This window comes from Cydia splendana, chromosome 10, assembly GCF_910591565.1.
Source record: "Cydia splendana chromosome 10, ilCydSple1.2, whole genome shotgun sequence".
Classification (NCBI taxonomy): domain Eukaryota; kingdom Metazoa; phylum Arthropoda; class Insecta; order Lepidoptera; family Tortricidae; genus Cydia; species Cydia splendana.
The window spans coordinates 4,527,273-4,548,689 of record NC_085969.1 but is presented as its reverse complement, the minus strand read 5'-3'; the positions used below and the strand labels follow the sequence as shown (position 1 = coordinate 4,548,689).

The 21,417-nt window shown below is 36.7% G+C and overlaps 3 protein-coding genes across 3 annotated transcripts in view; 1 reads left to right on the top strand and 2 right to left on the bottom strand.

The window, feature by feature from the left end:
• The window catches only part of LOC134794204 (transferrin), a 57,567-nt gene extending 55,120 nt beyond the window's left edge, over positions 1 to 2,447 (bottom strand). The window contains exon 1 of the mRNA XM_063765950.1: positions 2,335 to 2,447. Coding sequence (XP_063622020.1) covers positions 2,335 to 2,395 — 61 coding nt within the window. The 5' untranslated portion in view covers positions 2,396 to 2,447. The remainder of the gene's footprint in view (positions 1 to 2,334) is intronic.
• Positions 2,448 to 3,362: 915 nt separating this feature from the next.
• LOC134794498 (zip homologous protein 2-like) lies at positions 3,363 to 10,189 on the top strand. The gene is given in 8 exon segments (XM_063766309.1): positions 3,363 to 3,552; positions 3,628 to 3,701; positions 3,908 to 4,027; positions 4,477 to 4,609; positions 7,590 to 7,693; positions 8,637 to 8,714; positions 9,628 to 9,731; positions 10,054 to 10,189. Coding segments are annotated over 8 exon segments (855 nt in total). The 5' UTR covers positions 3,363 to 3,446.
• Positions 10,190 to 13,042: 2,853 nt separating this feature from the next.
• Positions 13,043 to 20,520, bottom strand: LOC134794181 (pupal cuticle protein 36a-like). Its single transcript, XM_063765911.1, has 4 exons — positions 19,389 to 20,520; positions 17,669 to 17,811; positions 17,014 to 17,163; positions 13,043 to 13,228 (listed from the first exon to the last, which is right to left on the bottom strand). Exons 1-4 carry the CDS (start codon positions 20,173 to 20,175, stop codon positions 13,079 to 13,081), a joined length of 1,230 nt encoding a protein of 409 aa, XP_063621981.1. The 5' UTR covers positions 20,176 to 20,520; the 3' UTR covers positions 13,043 to 13,078.
• Positions 20,521 to 21,417: the final 897 nt, after the last annotated feature.

The window sequence follows — 21,417 nt, the reverse complement described above, 5'->3', positions numbered from 1 at the left end:
ACACGTTGTTTTTTTTTTTAATTTTGATACTTAGTAGCAAAGGTCATTTGATCAACTACCTACCTATTTATTGGCACAGCCACTTTGTCAGTATCTCCCATAGAAAACTTTGTAATTAGCGCCTTTTTCTACTGCCCAGTTGGATTGGATATAATTATGCTTTAATGCAAGTGGAAAAACTGTGGAAGAGAGTTTAAATAAATTCCAACCATAGTTCCTATTGATCAGCCACGATTCCCCCGCGGGACACATCCGTCAGTTGCAACATTTTATAAGTTCAGGGGGACTACCGCGAAAACCGAAATTCGCAAATTGCGGGGATCTTTCTCTGTTACTCCAACGAAGGCTTAATTAGAGTGACAGAGAAAGATACACGCAATTTGCGAACTTCGATTTTCGCGGTTATAGCCCTGTTCGGAACGGGCTCGCGTCCACCGGGACGTAATTCCGGACACTACCGGGAGTTCCGGACATTCGGCCGCACCCCGGAGATCGCTCTGTCATCGGCCCCGGAAAAGTTCGGAGCCCCGGTTAGTGACAGTCGAGGAAATAGTATCCGAATGTATCCGGGAGCGAGGCAGGATGGAGGCAAGTAGAAAGCAGGTGTCAAAAAAGGGTGTACCCTTATTTTACCGCCAAATTTGTGCAGAATTTTGTTATACAGAAAATTATTCATAGAATAATCGAATAGCACATTTTTGTTACAATTAATTCTGTTTCTTCGATTATTCATTCCAAAGAAACATATTTTGTAACTTAATTAAAATTCAGAATATTTATTCAAAGATTTTTAAATAAAATAACTACTGACTGTAGAATTATTATTCATTGAATATTATTTGTGCGACACTATAGTTCACAGAATATTAATTTCAACAATTATTATTTTACTAAATTACCTTTCACATACTCGTAGTATTCATTGAAATTGCTAAAAAAGGAGTTTAGGTTACTGCAACCCCTAAGAAAACGGACCGTTGCTGGAAAAGTGGGTTAGGTTAGGTTAGAACTGCGACCCTCAAGAAAAGGAACTAAAGGAAAAGGTAAACCGTCAAAAAAGACAGCCTTTTAAAATTAGCCGACTTACAAGAAATTTTGATGTTTACGGTCAATCATTTATGGTAAAACTTTATTAATGAGTATAAAAATGAGGAAAACTAAGCTCAGAAGGTATTGCAAGCTAATTTGCTTATTTTTATCAATGTTGCAAATTTGCGTCATGTTTTGTGACTTTTTCTAAAAAAAAAATTTATATCAAAGAGAATATAACCACTACGATCAATTCATCAAAGATTCAGACTTTTTCGGTTTTTCAGATGTTAATACCATTATAAATAAGTACCATAATAAATACGAGGGTGTTTAAACTATCTATGTACATAGGAACCGATTTCCTAAAATTCTTATAGTAAACCTAACGTAAATTTACATCATAATAAAAAACGTGTTGAATTTATAATTAAAAGTAGTACAGTTAGACTAAGATAAGTCTGCAACGATTTTGATAGCGCACGCAGTGCAAGTGTTATTTTAAACGTCAAACTTCTATGAAACTATGACGTATTCAATAACACTTGCACTGCGAATGGTATCAAAATCGTTGCAGATCTTTCTTGGTCTACCTTCCCACCAATTAGTAAATAAAAAAAAAACATTCCTATCGTTAATTCATTAGACGGGGGTCAATGTTTATCTATTTAGTATAACGAAATTAAAAAGTTAACGAACTGAAATCGGTACTCAATTTCGGTGTTTTATTTTCATAATAAAAGAGTGCGATAGGCAACATGGCAACAAGTTGTTTGTAAACATTGATAACAGCAATCGGAGCTGCCCATTTTTACCTTGTGCTTTGACCCAAAAGCATATATGTATAATAACAAATACCACTTTAATAACAAACAAAATTAATAAAGTTATAATTAAAATTAAATATAAATTATATTTTTAGATAATTGGAGTCTAAATCACACTAATGACAAAAAAAAAACTACCATCTAAACTAGGTACTCCTATTTTGGCACAATGAACATAGGTACTAAGAACCTCTTTGTAATGCATTATCTGTATTAAAAAGTATTAACAAAATAAAACCAATAAAAAAAGTTTTATTGAATCTCAACCTTCCTATGGTTCGCTTGGTTTAATTAGATAAAAAAAAACTTTTTTTTAATCTTATTTATTTTATAAGCCAAAAGAAAAAAACCCTAACTTCTATGTAGGTAGGAAGAGGTAGGTACCTCTTCTTTTTAAATAGTGAAAAACTTAATGTAATCGGAAACTGGGTTAAACTGTACAAATAAATAAAAACATGCAAAAATAAAACAAACGTACATGCTGTTTTGCAGTGGACGCCGGTCAGGGCCAACAGAACTACTAGATATTTCAATGTCATGGTCAATCCAGCCGATCGACCCGGCCGCGAGAACACACTACCGACTACAAGACTGATATTTTCTTTTATATTCAGCCAGATGTGTGGCTGTATTCCATTTGTGACACAGTGTTGGATCCACGATGATACTTGTATGATGCTTGTATGCTAATGGTAGTTTAAGACAAGTTTTGAAGACACAGTGCGCGCGTGTGTCGTTTTAAGAACTAGATATTGAGAGATTGAGAGTTTTAAAATATATATTTATTCCAGTTGTACTTACTTACCACCTATTTTTTTAATGTAGGGATTCTCTAACACTTTAAAAGGTTTTCTTGTTACTTATGAGAAAGAAAAATCGAATTTAAAAGCAGAGATTTTGCATGTAATTTATTCCTCTTATGTCAGACAAATCTCATTATTATTCATCCCATGCCCAAATTACAAGAGGATTGAGTATCGCTGCACGTTTACTGTGATAGAACGTAGGTATTTATTTACATACCTGTTTTAATTAACTTTTATGGGCGTGAGAAAAAAGTATTTGTTTAAAAAAATACAACCAATTCACTTCAAAACTTTATAATAAATATTTAACTAGCTTAATTAACAAACTAACCCTGTTTTACCAATCATATAAAACTCATTATAATAATTTAACGACTTTTATCACTACTTGGCTGTATATCAAGTAGAAATTGAATGCCGTTGTCGCGCGTATTTCAATGTCATTAAAAAGTCGCTTAAGTATTTTATCAGGTAGTCATCTGTGGAAGCAGTAATAATAAAACTCTAAATAAAACGATTTCATAAGAGGTCAAATTTAGTTTATAGGACTGCTTTATTGATATTCAATCCCGTGTTATGTTCGATATCGCTCAGTTTTTTTGCAACATATTTTCAACAACTTGCTATTGAGTTACTTACTCGTAGTTTTGTTAATAAAAGCTGCATTATAAACGACCTAAAAAATGGCGCGTTGGCGCGGTAGACAAGATGACAGCAGTTTTCAAAAGTTTCACGTATCAAGTTTTTAATTATTTTTAATCAAAATAAATATTTACAGATCAAAATGGATTGGATTCACTGCAATAAATGTTTCTCTCAATTAGAACCGGGAATATCGTTACATTTAACATCATGTGGTCATATGTTTTGCAATAAGTGCTTGGACAATGGTTTGTTAAATATTTTTCTTTGAAATGTTTTATTTTTAGTTCAGTGTTTAATATACCTAAACATTTTTTCTTCAGTAACAAAAGGAAAAGAGAATGCGACATGTTTAGTATGCCGCTTGCCATGTTCTATTATGAAATTAGTACCGGACGTAAGTACCTATAAAATACAGTACCTATCTATTCTCTTGTATAAATTTATTTCTTCGTGTTGAACAATGTTGTGAGTTGTGATATTTAATAAGAATGTTTCCTGCGTCACAATTAGATATCGCTATTCATCAAAACTCTTAATTGTAATTAGTTTTCTTTCTGGTTTTGAACTTCATTGTTTAGTCTTTACATAATATATTTTCAGATGAAACCCGAAGTCCAAGATTATTTCACAGAGCCTGAAGAGTTTATAAAGAAATGCAGTGAAGTCTTACAGTTCCAGAGACAGCATAGAAGACGTCTCTTGTCTTATCTTTTACAGTCCGTAAGTTTTTAGTTTTTAAGTTTCTTTTTCATTTTAAGTACCATAATGTTGTTAGTTTTAAATATTGTATGAGATGCGTCTTATTACATGTACATAAAGATGATATCACTACACCTTCTAAAACAAAGTCCCCCGCCGCTTCTGTCTGTTTGTGTGTTTGTATGTTTGTTCGCGATAAACTCAAAAACTACTGAACGGATTTTCATGCGGTTTTCACCTATCAATAGAGAGTTTCTTGAGAAGGTTTAGATGTATAATTTGTTAACCCGTGCGAAGCCGGGGCGGGTTGCTAGTAGATAATATATGTACCTAAGTAATTAATTAAGTACCTATATATAGTCTATTTTCAGTGAAGTTTTAGATGTAGTGGAACAGTATACATTATTTTCACTTTCTTTCATTTAATATTAATATTTTTCACGCTCAAAATAATACGTTATTGTCAACAGACCAAAAAGTTCTACTTGGCCCGCACAGAGCTAAAGCGCATGACTGAAATATGCCAAAAGCAGCACAAACAATTGAAAGAGTGCCAGAAAACTATCAAGAACTTGGAGACACAGCTCGCCAGCGCTAACAAGAGTAAGTGAATTCACCCGTAAAATGTTAAACTCAGTCAGAAAGCTTACCGAGCATCCGCCTCACTAAGGTAGTGGGCCACCTCGCACCAGCGTCTTCCGAGCGTCAGCGTCTCTCGATGGCTGCTGCTCGACGTAACATTGGCGCAACTGCGCAGCGACGCCATTTTCCAAAGCGCTGACTAAACGCCGACGCTCAAAAGACGCTAGTATGAGGTGGCTTTTATTCTTATTTGGTAGGTACGCGGGCACGGACAAGGAGCGCTAGTGTGGCGTGACCTCAAGATCCGTAAATAAATAGTATAAATAATGTATTCTATCTATTTATTTAAACTTTATTGCATTGTAAAAATATACAATTACAAAAGATGGACTTAATGCCACATGCTGAACATTAAATTCCTCAACTCATGAACAGTTCCGTGATTCCGTGCTCATCATAATTGAGTCGCTTAACTTCAATCTCGGGTAAATCCATCTGTCAGATTATGCGATTTTGGTATTAAGAAAACGTAATAGGGTAGATATTTGCTGAGAGGGTCGAATGGATTAACCCGAGTTAAGCGACACAATTTCCCTTGATACTTTTGAACACTGTGCGAGCGGGACAACACAATAATTATACGTGTGCAATGGAGATAGGAAATGGTGGGTAAATGTACGAAATTATTCGTGCTTATACCGTCCTTAATTTACTAAGGCGAACCCGAGAGCAGGCCGCGTAGCCAACATGCAAATCGCTAACGCTTCGTAGCGATCGAAACGCAACTGTCACTGTCGCACTAATATGGAGGAGTGATAGAGAGACAAAGCGTTTCGTTGTCGAAGCGATAGCGATTGTAACCTTGGCTAGGCCGGCTGACTGATTCGCTGCCGGCCTAGTGACAATCGCTATCGCTACGACAACGCAACGCTCTGTGTCTCTCTATCACTCTTCAATATGGAAGAGTGATAGAGAGAGATAACTACGGTACGCTACGAAGCGTGAACGATTGGCATCTTGTCTACGCACCCAGATTCGTTTGATCTATTAACATCGGTATGACAGGTTGCTAGCATGAGTTGCGTTCTCGCGCGCGACTCCATACATCTAGCGCGACTTCAATTATGAACATGAACTCGCGCGTGAGAACGCAACTTATGCTAGACCGCCAGATGTTCGATAATTCGATTTGCCAACACGAATCATTTTATTACAAAGGACATGATTTGAGGCGATTGCTTGGTCAATCCAACTAGGTGTCTCACACAAGCCTTAAAATATCTTACACCATGAGGTCGGCAAGCGTTATGAACCACAATGCTGTAATTTAACAATGTAGTGACAATTTGGCAAACGGGTACAACTTGGCAAGGTGAGGACACTTACTATAATCTGTAGAAAGTTTTATTGAAACTGAAACATGTAGTAGCAAAATAATTTACACCTCAGCAGCTCAAACATATATGCATTTTTCTTAATGCGAGAAGTTTTTTTTATACTTACGTACGTGACTAATTTGTAAATGGAAAGATGATTTATTGTTGTTATATTTTTTACCTAATAACTCTCTAATTAAGATACTACAGAACATATTTGATTTTCACACTTTTGAGTCTTGCTATGCGTAAAAATATATAAATCAGGCGGCCTGGCCAAGGTGACAATCGCTTGCGCTTCGCCATCGAATCGCTTTATGTCTCTCTATCGCTCTTCCATATTAGTGTGACAGTGACAGTTGCGTTTCTTTCGCTACGGAGCGATAGCGATTGGCATGTTATCTACGGGGCCAGCTTCGCTTACCATTCTACTTATTAACCCTTTATAAGGCAGAGACGATTTGGAAACCACTTAGTTAATAAACATTTACGGAGAAGAACATCCTCTTTATTATTTAACTATAATGGTATTATATAGCGAATATATCAGGCTTTCTTTCCTCGTTCATACTTTTTCGGTCAGTATTTAATTTTTGTGTAATTAATTAATCTATAGTATGTGGTCAATTTATGCACTATGCCTGTCAAGGGAAGCAAGCTATCGTCATTGTTTCCATTATACTATTAAAAATATACACGTCGCTGTATCTAATAATTTGAATTATAGCTCTTGCAATTCACGATAGCGAGTGGCGAGACTCTTATTGGTATGATGACAAGGTCTAATTTTGATAAATCCACTCTCCATCGTGAATTGCAAGAGCTTATAATTTTTTCAGTGATATTCGTATATTAATCCTACCCACTACAAGATACACAATAATGTTCGATTTACCGTATGTAGTCAATTAAACGCCAGTCTGTACAGAGCACCTTATGTTTGTTATGTCAATGTCAATGAATAGGGGTATTGGAAACAGATCATCTGAAAACTCAAGTGCACTAACAGGCTGAGTGCATATATTGACCACATGTTTTTCTTAATGATTTCGTTTTTTTTTTGGCGTAGATGTGTTCCCCAGTGCATTAGAAACATGGTAGTGTATTTAACTTTCACGTAGCATATCTGTATAAATGGGGCCTTATAAAGGGTTAAGTACCTAAGTATATTAGCCCGTTAGCCCTAAGTATATTCACATGCAAAAGTGCATGGACAGTAGTGTGTTTTGCAGCTCGCTATACGTCCGAGTGTTCGTCACTGTCCCAGTATTTATCTACATCACATCTTTTAACTTACATCATTAAGAACAGACGTGACAGCCGAGTGTCAACTAATGGGCATTGGCATGTCTAGCATTGGGACGTTTAGCATAGACGAATCATATTATTATCAGTTAATAGCAACAGTTTTTAGTACTTAAAGGCCAGGCCACACCGGCTATGTGTGCTAGACGTGCAGGCTAAAATGTTGGAGCCGCGCACACGTCACGCAAGCGGTGCGTCGTCTCTCATAGGGAACTGTATATTACAACGCGCGTCTACGCACACGCTCCCGGTGTGTACAGGCCTTCCAGTGACCCCCGTAAGACACACGCGGTCAACGGCCTGACGTTGTAATATTTCAGAGCAATCTCCATTCAGCATCCCGATCTCCCCGGGCTCTAATCTGTCCCCGGCGTTCATACAGGCCCCGGCTTGCAAGCGCCCTGCCAAGAGCACACCGTATTCTGTGAGTACTTATATGTGACGTTTTCGATTAAAAGGGACCTTATTCTGGATGGCGCTTACGCCATTATTAACGATGCTCCGATATAAATACAATGCTGCGCACCGCTGTGCGGAGTAAGCGCCATCGACAATAAGGTCCCTTTTCATAGATAATGCCCCTTATGACTTTTATTTATTATGTTTTCAGGTTGCTCTTATGATTAGTATGAGGGTTTAATTTTATGTCGTTTTGAAGGTTATACTTTTGATTAATTTATCTTTTTTTCCAATACAAAAACTGTTAAGCATTTTATAACCTAAAGCCTTGTTATTTTATACAATCGATAAATAACTGATAGTATTGTTTAAAGGTCACTTTGGTGTTAATAATATAATGAAATAATTAGCAGCTAATTTAATTTAGACCAGTCCAAGTCTTATGTGACTTTATCTCATTTAATTTGAACCAGTCCAAGTCTATTGTGACTTTGAATTTTGAATTTTGCTGTGATTAATTCCGAAAATGAGTTTCAAACCCTACTACCAAATATAAAGAAAATCACCAAAATGATGAATTTACGTAGGTATTAGCCAGCTATTTTTGAGGCTAACAGTATTTACCATCAGACACCAAGAATTTACTATGTTACTTAGGTATATTTTTATTTTGAACTAAGTATATATGTCTCTTAGTCTTAATGAATACCTATCTAATAATGTCTAATGAACATCCATTTTTTCCTCAATTACAATTATTTTACAATCTAATATTTTTCTCATCAATTTTCCTCCAAGATATCGGGTCCTCCTGTTATCGCCACAAACACCTTAGTTCCTAAGGGCATATATAAAAGGTCTAATATTGCTTGATTTCCACGAATTATTACTTAGTTGTTGTTGTCTAGTCTTATCAGATTGGTATGAAATAATAGTAAACATGTAAGATAGGTATATTATGTTTGCAGGCGTATTGTCAGTCTAACCTGGTGACCCCATCCCGGATAAGTAAGCAGCGGCCAGCTTGCTACAGCGCTACGAGTCAGGTGAATTACCTATTATTATGTATTATGATTTTTATTTTGTTACTACATAATTTGAAATATGGTACATTATATTTTTTGTCGTTAATACTACTAGATAAGAGCTGGACCAAGAAAAGACTGCAGCGATTTTCATAGCTCACGCAGTGCAAGCGTTAGCTTAAACGTCAAACTTCTATGAAATTATGACGTATAAATAACACTTTCAATGCGTGGGCTATCAAAATCGCTGCAGACTTTTCTTGGTCTAACTCTACTACTATTTAACTCAATAATTAAATAACCGCGAAGTAATTATGTGTTTACATACTTGTAACTATAGTCGTACACTTACATCAGTCCCAAATTAATATAGAAATCTATTAATACTGTCGACTCGATATTGGAATAACTACAAGGTACAGCTATAGGTATCTTTCAAAGAAACTTAATTAATTGTATACTTAAATACGACGGATTAGCACTTCAGTCTCATTAAATGACGGCACTTAGCTTATCCCTAGTATTCCTAACTACTTCAAACTTTGTAGTCATTATACAAGGTACCTTGATTTGTACTGATTGAATTTTAATTAAGACAAGAGAATGATGAAGTTTACTCGTATTTAATTTGGAATTTTCTTTGACGAATTTCTGAACTAATTTATTGAACAATTTTCTAGAGTTTAGAATTAATGTTAGAACTAAACATCAATTCTTTGTAAGCCCGACGAAATAAGACCCATATTCGTCTACCATAGTCTAGTCTAATCAAAAATACTAATGACAGGTTACATCAACAAGATATTTGATATAAGTGATCATTAAAGGCAGGAGATAAATTAAAAATCATGTAGAAATACCAACGTTCATCGTTTTAGTATTTTATGATATTATACAACATTTACCTATATCATATTGTTTTTTTAATTTTCAGAGGTCAAACACGTCGAACAAGATAACTTCAACGGTGTACACCCCGCCCACCCCCGAGTCGGCCGGGTACAGCGAATTTTTAAAGAATCTCTAATAACGGTATCTGTGAACGCATCTTCAAGAAAGTTTGCGGTGCCTTTACAAGTTCTATTTGAAAAACAAAAACAATTTTAATCGCCGCTTTCTAAGTTCAGTTAAATCGTTCGTAACAAATGCTAATCGTGTTCCAAACTGGAGGGAGCAATTTAAAAATAATTAGGCATTTTTTTCTGAGTTTTAACAGACATTGAGAATCTTTCTTCTAACTTTATCAGATTATTTTTTAATCAGTCTTAAAACTCGTTTAACCAAGACATAAAAATAACACAGACCTATAAAGTTTACTCACTTAATTTTGATGTTTCGACTTAAAATGATACATTTCTAGGGTATTAAATTACTTAAGTCCGGAGTCTGGCTATTCGACGAATTCTCCATTCGAGTTGTCACCGGGCGCCCTCTACTGCAGCGGAGCAGGAAAAAACTGTTCATTCAAAAATGGAATGAAGATTATGAAATATTAGATAATTAAATATTATTTAGCTACGTATTGCATGTTATTTCTTCTACAGTCAGTGATGACAGATAAACAGAAATATGAGATATAAAAGCGCTTAAGACATTCGGTGACTTACTGAAACCGATTTAGCAGGCATTTATTTCATACATTAATTTGATCGAATTTGAGTCATTCACCGGTCGGTGTAAATATGTGCGTGTCGCACGTAAATACGTGAAAATCGGTGTGTTAAATCATTGTTTTGTGTATGCGACCTCTACCAGTCTTTCAACTCTAGTGGTTGCAATACAGATTATAGTCTGGTCAGCCAGCCCTAGCCAATTTATAAATTAACAATCTTTCATACTATCTGTATCTTACAAACTACAATAACAATATTGGGAATATTTTCAGCTGTTTTCCGTTGCTGGGTGGTCAAATTATAGTATGATTGCAACATCTAGGCTTATATTTCTAACGATCTCATTGTATTGCGTAGCTGCTATTATTCTAGGCTATTATAGATGTAAGTGTGTTTCTCAATTGTTCAGTGTGATTCAGTCGTTGTTTTCTAAATAATTTGCATGAATTGCATGTTACTCATTAAAATATATTTGAATAAAACCGTTTTTCAATTTATATTTTATTCTGCAAATCCTGAACGCTGGGTTATCCTCCTTGAATTCGGGATTAGTATGAATAATGTATTTCTGTTGAGACAAAGCAAAATGTTTTTAAGTAAAATTAGCTTCAAATTCTGTTTTATTACGGAGGCTAGGCTCTCGTAAGACTCAATCGTGATAAATATTTAAATCAGGCAATGATTGCGATAATATTCGACAATAAATTGTACAATACAATAGATTTCCCTGAGGTCGTAGCCTAACAGGCATTATAGATATTATTATTTATCTACCTGATAAATAACGCGAGTAATCTTGTAAATATTTAAATAAGTATGGTGGCTTTTTAAAAAAATTCAAAGGGTTCTCCATATTTCCCAACAAGGGAGCTATTCTGGGCCTAAGATTTAAGGAACTGAAAAATTGCATGTTGATAGAGGTTTGCTGATGCTATAATATAAAAGCTTGAGGAAAGTTTTGATACTTACCGTTCTTAATAGGTATTCGGTAATTTTATATAATGACTTAAGAAGCTTAACTGAGACTAATCGACAAACAAAATAGGATATTTTCCTCGGCTCCGCACAGTTTAAGCTGACTTTGATGTTGCTAATATATTTTAGTAGGAGTTGGTAGTAGTAACTAAAACCAAACCAGTAAAATGACAACTGAGTTCCTACACTTTTTTATTAACTTTACAAGCATCATTTTAGTTAAATCTGCATACTTTTCGTCCAAATTAATACAAACAATTAATAGCTAATTGAGGCTTTGTAGCGCGCTAATGAATAACGCCAGATAACGCCATACATCTTTGTTGCTATAAGGTTGACGAATTGTCAGATAACACCTATACTATACATACTATAAAGATACCTAGCTTGATTAAAGGGGTGTTCGTCTAACGAATACAGGCGGGACATGTCCAGAGCCGTCGCAATCAGGACGACACTGTCCTCGGGGGAAATGGGAAGTGATTCGAGGTTATCACGAAACAACTAGTTACAATGATGTGAATGGACAGCTGAAATACTTGGCCTGTGGGCCAAGATAGGCCCACAACCTGACAAGGATACCTAGTACTTGTCAGGTTGTGGGCCTATCTTGCGGAAATAAAAAATAGTCACAAGGTGGATCTTTGAAACAGGATTTACGCCAAATGGCTTAAGCAGGAAGATTTTCTTTTAAAACCTTTAACAGGTATGACTTTAAATGCTGTTGATTGCCGGGACAAGACCCGCCTCGTACTGAACTTGTAAGAGGTGAGTGCTAGATTTAAGAATACATCCCTCGCGATTTCATAGGTACCTACTCTCTAGGAAAGTGTTTTGTTCCTCGATAATAGATTAGGTACATCAAGGAACAAAAGAAAGCACCCTAAAGAGCCGTTTCTTTAGTCTTGTTTTTCGATCATCGACGTTTGATGCGAACTCCATGTCTGATAACCACCCATAGAATACATCCTGCTTTCAAATAAACACAAATTTTCACTTCATTTAAGAGCTGCCTTTTAAATTAGTGAAGTACGGTGCCACACACAGTCATACGCTCACAGCGGTTCTATACCTCTTCGCGTCGGGGGTTAAAATCTTAGAGCATTTAGTAACTGAAGACGTCATGGCTGTCATTTTCTGTACGAAACAGTCTGCCGATTTTTGCGGGGGAGGGGACGTTAAATGTACCTATTGCTATATTTCTACATGATTTGTACGTAACGTACGAAAAGCCATGTCAGTCCATACAAAAGTTTGCACAATTGTGCAAGTTTTTCGGCGGAGGGGTAAGCTCTTAAAGGCGACTCCAGTTATGCTCTAAGGTTAAAAAGCATGCTAGCAGCTACCTACGCATATGGCTCGGAGATCCGACTGGCGAACTGCGGTCAACACTGGTCTCAACGACTTCGAAAGTGCACGCCTCGAAGATCTTGACGCTAAACGCCAGCTTCGAAAATCTCGGCCCAAGCCCTCCTACACATACACTTACGACTCAAATGGCGAGCTTTACTGCATGTCTTGCGGCCGGAAGTTTAAAACAAAACTCGGTTTCGCAAGTCACGTTCGAGCCCATGCACGTCAAGCTTTACTAAATACTGAATACCTGATACTGATTTGTCCGGATGTCGCCGTCGACGGATACGTCTGGGAGGACATCATCATCATCATATGGCATGTAAGTATGGCTAAGCTCAGTTATTATTATGATCATGATCACTCAGTTTTCTCTTCCAATACAAAGGAAAATAAAAATGCTCAGAACAACATTCAAACAGGTCGTATATTGGTCGGTACGTTCTAACGGTGTATGGGCAGGATGCTGCCTCCCTTGCTCTGCTGGAACCCGCCGCTGGCCTCCTGGTGCCCGTGTATGGAGTGCGCGCCGAGGTTGTTGAATTTCTCCAGCTGTTCTGCTTCGCCCTTGTAGCCCTTCTGCAGGAATTCGCCCTGGGGAACAATGTATCAAGTGTAATGATTAATAAGGAAATTCCTGTATTAAATAAGTATGCTATAAGATTTAATTAAAAGGAATTGACCGTATATTTTTGAAACAATTTACCTAGTAGCTTATGAATTCGTACATGACTTAAGTAACTTTGGCACGTGTACCTGCGTCGTGAAAAATGGCGTGTCAAAAGTTTTTCCGGTCTATCATGAATAAAGGTGGACATCGGTCAAAGTATACCTACAGTGTTAGGTACAATAGTTGTGGACCACACAGTCACGATCCTACGAAGTTGGCATTTTTAGAGAGCTTGCAATTACTTAGATATATAATAGATTTGAGTAAAACACCACCGCTATTAGTTTTAGTGCTATTAGGTAAGGTTAAAAGAGCATTAATATTGGACGTAACGTATGTGTATAGGTGATAGGTTATTTATTTATTGTCAAGATAGCATTTCGTAGACAATACGATACATTACGAGAACACATTAGGACAAATAATGGGAGCCCGAAAATCTGTGGTAAAGAACATTGGGCGGATGCCAAGTGAATAGTGGTTATAATGTGTTTATTTCCTCCGCAGGCAACGGAAGTTTGCAATGTTTGAGAGAAATTATAGAGCTTTCTTCGTTTGCCAAAATGTGGGAAATTATATTCAAATGATATTTTATCGTAGTAGTTTGAGCTTCTGAAGTAAGTTGTGATTTTTAATGAAACTATATCCAAACTTGTGACTGAAAATGCTGTTGAAAGTCCAGTTATACGAAGGCAAATAAATTGAATTTGTAAGTGCAATATATCCACTAAAATGTCGAAACTGTTATACAAACGCTAGTAATAACCAATTAACCACTAGGTATTCGTTTGCACAATTAACAAATTTTATTGTGTTTAACGGAAAAACTGCCTTTGTGGTGGTAAAAAGGTTATAAAATTGGTTAGGTACCTAATGTTTTACTATAAGCAATGGCTTCTTGCTGAATTGTTGCTGCTTTACTAATAAAATGATATACACGGTGTAACATGAGTAAACCGAATAATTTTAACAGCGTATTCCTGATCATATTTAGAGACAAAAATGTCCTATAAACTTTTTTTTAAAAACGCCTAGTTTCAGAGATAATATTAATTCAAGTTTTTGTTGTTACATAATGTAAAAGGCTTTTTTGATGGCAATGTTGCTGCTATGGGACGTAGTCTAAATATCCTTATTGATAGATGTCAAAAAGTGACAAGTACCACTTTGCAAAAAGAAGGTATTGCGAAAAAAAATGTAAAAATCAATTTTAAGTAACAAGTTCACCAATAACATTTATTTTTTATGTTAAAATACATTCAAAAAATTGAAAAAAAACAAAACAAAAAAAATTTTTTTTTGGCGAAATTGACCTAAACTCATATTAAATTTTTTCCTTCTTTTGACCTCAGAAATGCGTGGTTAAAATTATTCGGTTTCCTCATGTTACACCGTGTACATAAACCCACTATATTTTTAAAGAGTTGCAAGTGCTCCTTCCATCATCATCCTGGCGTCAATCCCGGCTGTGCCCCCGCGCGGGGCGCGAGGACCCGGGGTCCGCCTTCCGACTCCTTCGTGACCACTTTGCCCGATCTTCGGCATCCCTGGTAGTGAGTCCGTTGCAAGTGCTCCTTCATCGTGTGCAATTTGTATCATCAGAAAATAATTTTCCAAAAGTAAATTCTATTCTTTAACGTCAGGTCGTAATCTAATATCGTGCGGCATATTGAAGTAATAAATAACACACTGGGCGTAGCGGCCGACATTTCCAAACTAAAAGGTAAAGTAATACCCGTATTATCATAATCTGGGTTAACCCATGCTAATTTTGTGGGCAAACTGAGAGGACTCGACATTTAAGCCCATAGTGCTTATTTAAATATTAATTAAAGTACGCTTTTGCCGAAAAATGTTGTATAAAACGTCTGTGTTATTCCTGAAATGTGCTGTAATGTAGAGCGAAAAAGTTGTAAAAAAGTTTCAAGTCAAAATTTGGGTTTACGGTGTGGCAAGTCTAAATGTTGGCTTTTAAAGTTTGTTGGAATTTTAAATGAAGTGAAATGATAGGTTTTTGAGGTAAGTAAGGCCGTCAAGCGACGCATAAAAAAAAAATTCAAAGTCAATGTCAATGTCGAAAAAAGTGCTCTTCTAAATATAACATTAAATAAGTATTGTTCGGTAATAAAATAAACATAGTTAAATATGAAAAACCACGTAATAACAAATAAAACTATGCGATCTCCATGGTGTGTGGTTGTGGTCAATTTCATCGTGATTTCATCTACAGCCCGACCGTCAAAGAAGTTTTCAGATGGTAAGTAAGTCCACTTCCCAAAAATGATCAAACAAATAATCAAATATATTTGTTCAAAGATACCAGATAAGTACCACAATTTTCCAAGTTGGAAAGTGTTCTACAGCTACCTAAGTACAATTCTTACCACAGACTTTCACAAGCCTCTAAGTTTTAATGGAAGCCGTTGTTTTAACTAGTCTAGTTATTTCTTTGAGCGTGCCCACTCCTCTGCCTTTTCAGTGCTTTGATTGTCCTTTGAGACTCGCGAGCTTAATTAAATACACTTTATTAATGCATAGAGCGCCTCCATTCTACTTTACTTTGCCTCAAAGAGCTCCTTTCCTGCAATTACCATAATAATACACGACACAAAGTAAAGTGGGTATTTTCTAGAGAGATTATTTTAACACCTCTGTCAAAGACGTTTCTGTAACTTTGTGGATTACATTTACACTTTTATTATAACATCAGAACTCTCGGTTTATTTTTTGAGAACATAAGAGTCCTTTCATGTTATTATTTAACACATTCACTGCCAAGAACACGCTGTGTGTGTTCATTTTGTATTGGAAATGGGGCGCTTGGCACTAGAGCTCCTGCTAGCCTAGTGGGACGCGCCCCCCCTGAGAAGGAATCGAGTGGAAAGCTGAAAAGTGTAATCAGGTTGTCTCTGTCATGTGATAACGACAGGATAAACATCTGTATCTCACTATTGACAGGAATCGTATCGGCTAATTCCTGCTTTATCTTGTAAGTACAGCCGAGCGATCACGATGACCATTCTAGGCCTGACGTATTTATTTAAATAATTTTATTGGAAAATGCTATATGCCATATTGTATCAGTTCTGACTTCCTATGGGTTATTGTTTGCCTGCCTTTGCCTTTAAGGGTTCGGTGTGTTTGTTGTTCTAAACTCCAAATGAAGTTGAATGGAAACTTCATAAAAGCTCGGTATTTACCGGTCCTAGCTGTTTTTAGAAGCAATATTTAGGGTGGATTTAACTTATGAATTTGGGAAAATTGTTATGCCGGCGTTTAATTATGTCTATTAGCAAGTCTTTTATGGATAAACACAGCTTTACGGTGTTTAATATAGACTATGGTTATAAGTAATTTACCCTTTCGTTTTGAAAATTTGGAAAGACAATAGCGTACCTACTTGTTCCTGTACACCCTGTACAAGCAATAGCATTATAATATAACCGACAGATGGCCCAATAGTGTGTCAAAATTCCAAAAAAGTGTCGAATATGTGACGATATTTTTTTATACTTCTGATAAAGCTAAGAAGCCAATATTTGGCCGGATAACCTTTGATAAGTTAGCTTTAAATTTAATGGTAAGTTATTTCTGCAGGTTATTATGGTAGCTGACCTAAATACGCGTGACGTCTCCGACAAAGTAGACCTTTTTGAGGAATGTCTCCGAGGCTGGTGCCATTGCCCCACAGGATGAAATTGGATCTTACCTTGTTACCCTTTGAGTCGTCGATCTTCTGCTCGGAGATGTGATGGCCCTCCTTGCCTGCCGCGTTGGCGTCCAAGACCTTCTCCTCGTGAGCTCCCTTGAAGCCTTGTTGGGACTGTTCGCCGAATGAACCGGCGTTTTGGCCAGCAATCTACAAAAAAGTTTTTTTTTATAACACATACTTATAATTAGTTTGACCCAGGAACACGAGTTATGTAATTTCTTCATTAATTCAACTACCATCTTGCAAATCTTAACTGGAAAGTTAATATCAATACTCTATGCAACAAGCAGGCTTGTACAAATCACAATCAGAGTTCACTAGCCTAAGATATGAGTCTACTGCTGGCCACAAAACTTCTCACACAAAAGAATTCGAGCTACTGTTCTCACGCTATCAAAAAGTGGATTTAGAAGCTACCTTTGAATTTCTTGGCAGAGGTATACAGTTTTCCTCACGATGTCATCAACAGAAAGCATCAAATATAAGTAAGATCCGAGAAAGTAATTTGGTACCTGAGGACCGAAATACGTTTGGAAGCAACTTACATGCCTTACCGTTTGACTACCAGAAGACAGCGTAGTGTTAGGTACAATTTTTTGTTGAATGCATATTATTATTTTTTAAATATTATTATAATATAAAGAAAATATACCTTATGGTCGGCTTCATCATGGGCCTCATCGTAGAAGCTCTCAGTCTTTTCCTCTTCGTTCTTGCTACTGGAGGTCTTGAAGCCCTTGCTCACGTGACCCTTTTTATGGCTTTTTGCTTTCTTTAGCTGCTCCTCGTTAGCACCTGAATGTACAAGTCGGTTAATTAAAGAGGTTAATAAGGTCAGGTGGGAAAAGAGAGATACCGGCGCAAGTGAAACTGTTGTAGGTAATCCTCAGAGCCAAACCGCAACAATTTTCCATGCTAAGTAATGCGTCAAGTATGGAGCTTATATGGTTATGTATGCTTAATTAATGCCAAGTTTGTGCAAAGTAAGAGTAGTAAGAGTCTACTGTTTCTCTTGCCCCGAGTAAAATAAACTGTTTCTCTAACCCCATCTGACCTTAATGAAAGGCGCGAATGTAAATTCAAATACAGTCAAACCTGTATAAGCAAGAGCTCAAGGGGCCAGAATATTTTTCTCGCTCATAGAGGTTTTCTCTAATCCGAGTTTCTCACTCTTAGAGGTAAGGGATCGGAGATTTCTCGCTTACGCAGGTTTGAAAAATAAGTCGAAGTGATATGTTCTAATTACTAAAATTACTTATTTAATACAGCTAAGCATAGGTTATATTTATATTTATGGAAACCAAATTTACTGTGCATTTTTCGTGATTTCCCGTTCTCAAAAGAGATTGCAACTTTCATCGTTTACACTTATTTTTCATTAAGACATTCCTAGAATGTGTTAACCATTCTACTTACACAATCAATACGTAGGCACTGAGCAATTTTGATCGAAAATAACGGTTCACGACGCATATTTGTTTTTCTCAAAAGGATAAAAAACAATGACCTGAATGTTTTTTACAAACAATTAAAAAAAAGGTCAGATGCATCACGTGCGCGTTAGTTCCACGAAAATTAGAAAGTATCAAAAATAACGGATAATAATTACTCTCAGGATTCTCCCTTATAGAGGCAAATGGGAGAGACACTCTCTGATACAGAGGTTCGAACGGGACAAACGACTCTCTCTTAAAGAGGTTTGTATCTTTCGCTAATAGAGGTAATCTAGGACAAAAATTACGGGACCTTATAGTTACCTACTCTCGCTAATAGAGGTTTCTCGTTTACCCAGTTCTACCATATCCAAGTTTGACTGTATGTTACGCTTTTTGTTTAAAGTTATTAAAGCTGTCTGGCACCTACTGTTTTTCCATTGCTACATTGTAGTTTTTAATATTTTAATTTAAAATGAGATATAAAGTGCGAAATAATCTGAAATTAATCGATAAAGAAGTAAAATGTAATAACATTAAGCCTTTATAATGATAGGTATTGTGAAAATACCGATTTAATTAAAAGTAGTAGTAGTAGTAGTAGTAGTAAAATACTTTATTGTACAAAAAGAAACATAAAACATGAAAGAACACACATCATAGTTCAAAGTTTGAGAGATAATTGGCAGATAACGTTTAATTCAAGGCTAATTACTCATTTATTATTAACTGCAGCCACTGATCAGAATAAGTATGTGGAAAACAGCAGTAGGTAACTTATAATTATGTGCCTCGGTAATCTTTATAACTTCAGGTTACATATAGTCGCGTGTTATGCATATTAGATTAGGTATGTGTTATGCAAGATAAGTTACCAATAATAATGATGCACTGAACTAAATGATAGGTGCTGTGTTTATGTGATTATTATCTGCTTACCATGCTTGTCAACTTTTTGACCACCCTCGTAGAATTTCTCATCTCCAGCGGCCTTTTTCTTAGCCTCTTCGTCTTTGTAAAAGCTGGATTCTCCCTTTGCCGCATTTGCAGCCGCAGTACCATGCTGGTATCCTTCCTGACCATGTTTCACTTCCTCTCCAGCTTTCTTCTCTAATTTCTCCACATTCTCACCCGCACCTTTCTTCTGAGCGGCATCATAAGCGTTCTTATCAACGTATCCTCCACCCACTTGCTGTTGTTGTATCAAAGGGTGATGATAAAGGAGACCTCCGCCAAGACCAAGTCCGCCTACCCCAATACCAATTCCAGGATTAACCAAGCCTTGGCCAACTAATCCATTAGCGCCAATGCCTCCAACACCGACACCCCCATATCCGATGCCCCCAACATTTCCAACACCAACGCCGCCCAAGCTTCCGAGTCCTCCAACCCCTATTCCTAAGCCTTGTCCGAGTCCGACGCCTCCCAACTGTCCAATCCCGCCGTACCCCAAACCTTGTCCTAATCCGATCCCACCAACACCAACGCCGCCGACACCTCCAACCGTGTTATAAACGGTAGACGCGGCGCCTTCAAGATGATCAGGGTAATCCGCACTTTCTTCCACTTCGTAAGAGTTAGATAACGGTAACCCTGACTTCGCGTCAGTCGCGATAGAGTCCAAGCGTTCCTTCACATAATCGTACGGTGTCTTCTCATCGGCGAGTTCAACTTTGTGGAAATGCGCCGTAGCCGACGCGAGGGTAAGGATAAACACTGTCAACATGTTGATTGCGCTGACCGACTGATGCCATTTCGCTATTGCAAGGTTTATTTATAGTAAGGTTGAATTTGGTGGAACGAAATGGTTTTTCAGTTTAAGGTGTGATAGTTTGGAAGGCTGGGCCCGCGTCCGGTCGTTTCCTTCCTGCGGTATTGTTTTAACTGGAGTTAATGAGAACGATACAGTACTTAACAATAAGGTGGCGGAGACCTTGCGTTCCAGTCCATTGAGCCAGTGACTCGTTTACGCAAACGCCGCTATGGGTGACACGTTTTCTCGATAATTTCTAAGCCGATAAGTAGATGACTAATCATACTTATTCATAATATCTATTTCTTCTTTCTAGAGATTTATCTTGGATATTCTAATAAGTAATAAAGTATACTAAGCGACACAATATCCAATTCCAAACAAATCTAAGTGCATGACCATGTCCAATATTCGTTTATAATTCCATCATTACAAAAAGAACCTGAAATTTTTAAATATTATCTGTCAATTCAAATATTTCTTAAAAGCAATTAGCATTTGAGTCATATTTGATCCTAGCGTAAATATCTGGTTGCTCTAAGAGTCAATAAGATATTTAATTGTTACCTAATAATGAATCCGCAATGAGCCAATGAAAATCGTATCTGCATATTACGAGGTCAAGATTATTTTATTAAATACACATACTGTATGTCAAATATCAAATATCAACATTTATTCAGCAAATAGGCCACAAGGCCACTTTTACACGTCAACATTGAATTTACATACAAGCAAAAATAATAACAAGACATTAACAATTTTATAAAATACAACTAACAATTCAAACTAACCTATTACAATTACTTAGAGATGTATATGGTCTCTTATATGTGACGCTAGTGCTTCTATCATACATACGCATATAGTGCTTGGCTTTTAACTCAATTCTCGCTCAAGTATCAGAACAGCTGATTATTTACAACTATTCATGTATTATAAATACCTACAATTGTATCGTTTAACGGTTATCAAGACATAAAAGAATCACCAGTGTCACTTACTATGAGACCTCCTTAAAAGGTATAAGCGACATCATAAATATCCTTTATAACTCACGTGTTATCTAATGTAAAATCGATCCATCACAGTGCCACCGAGCCATGGTGCCAGTCATCCCACACCTCGATGTGGGTTAATGGAACCCTCGTAAATCTATTTAGGGGTATTGGTACTTATATCAATTATCGGCTGCCAGTGTACTATAGTAGCTAT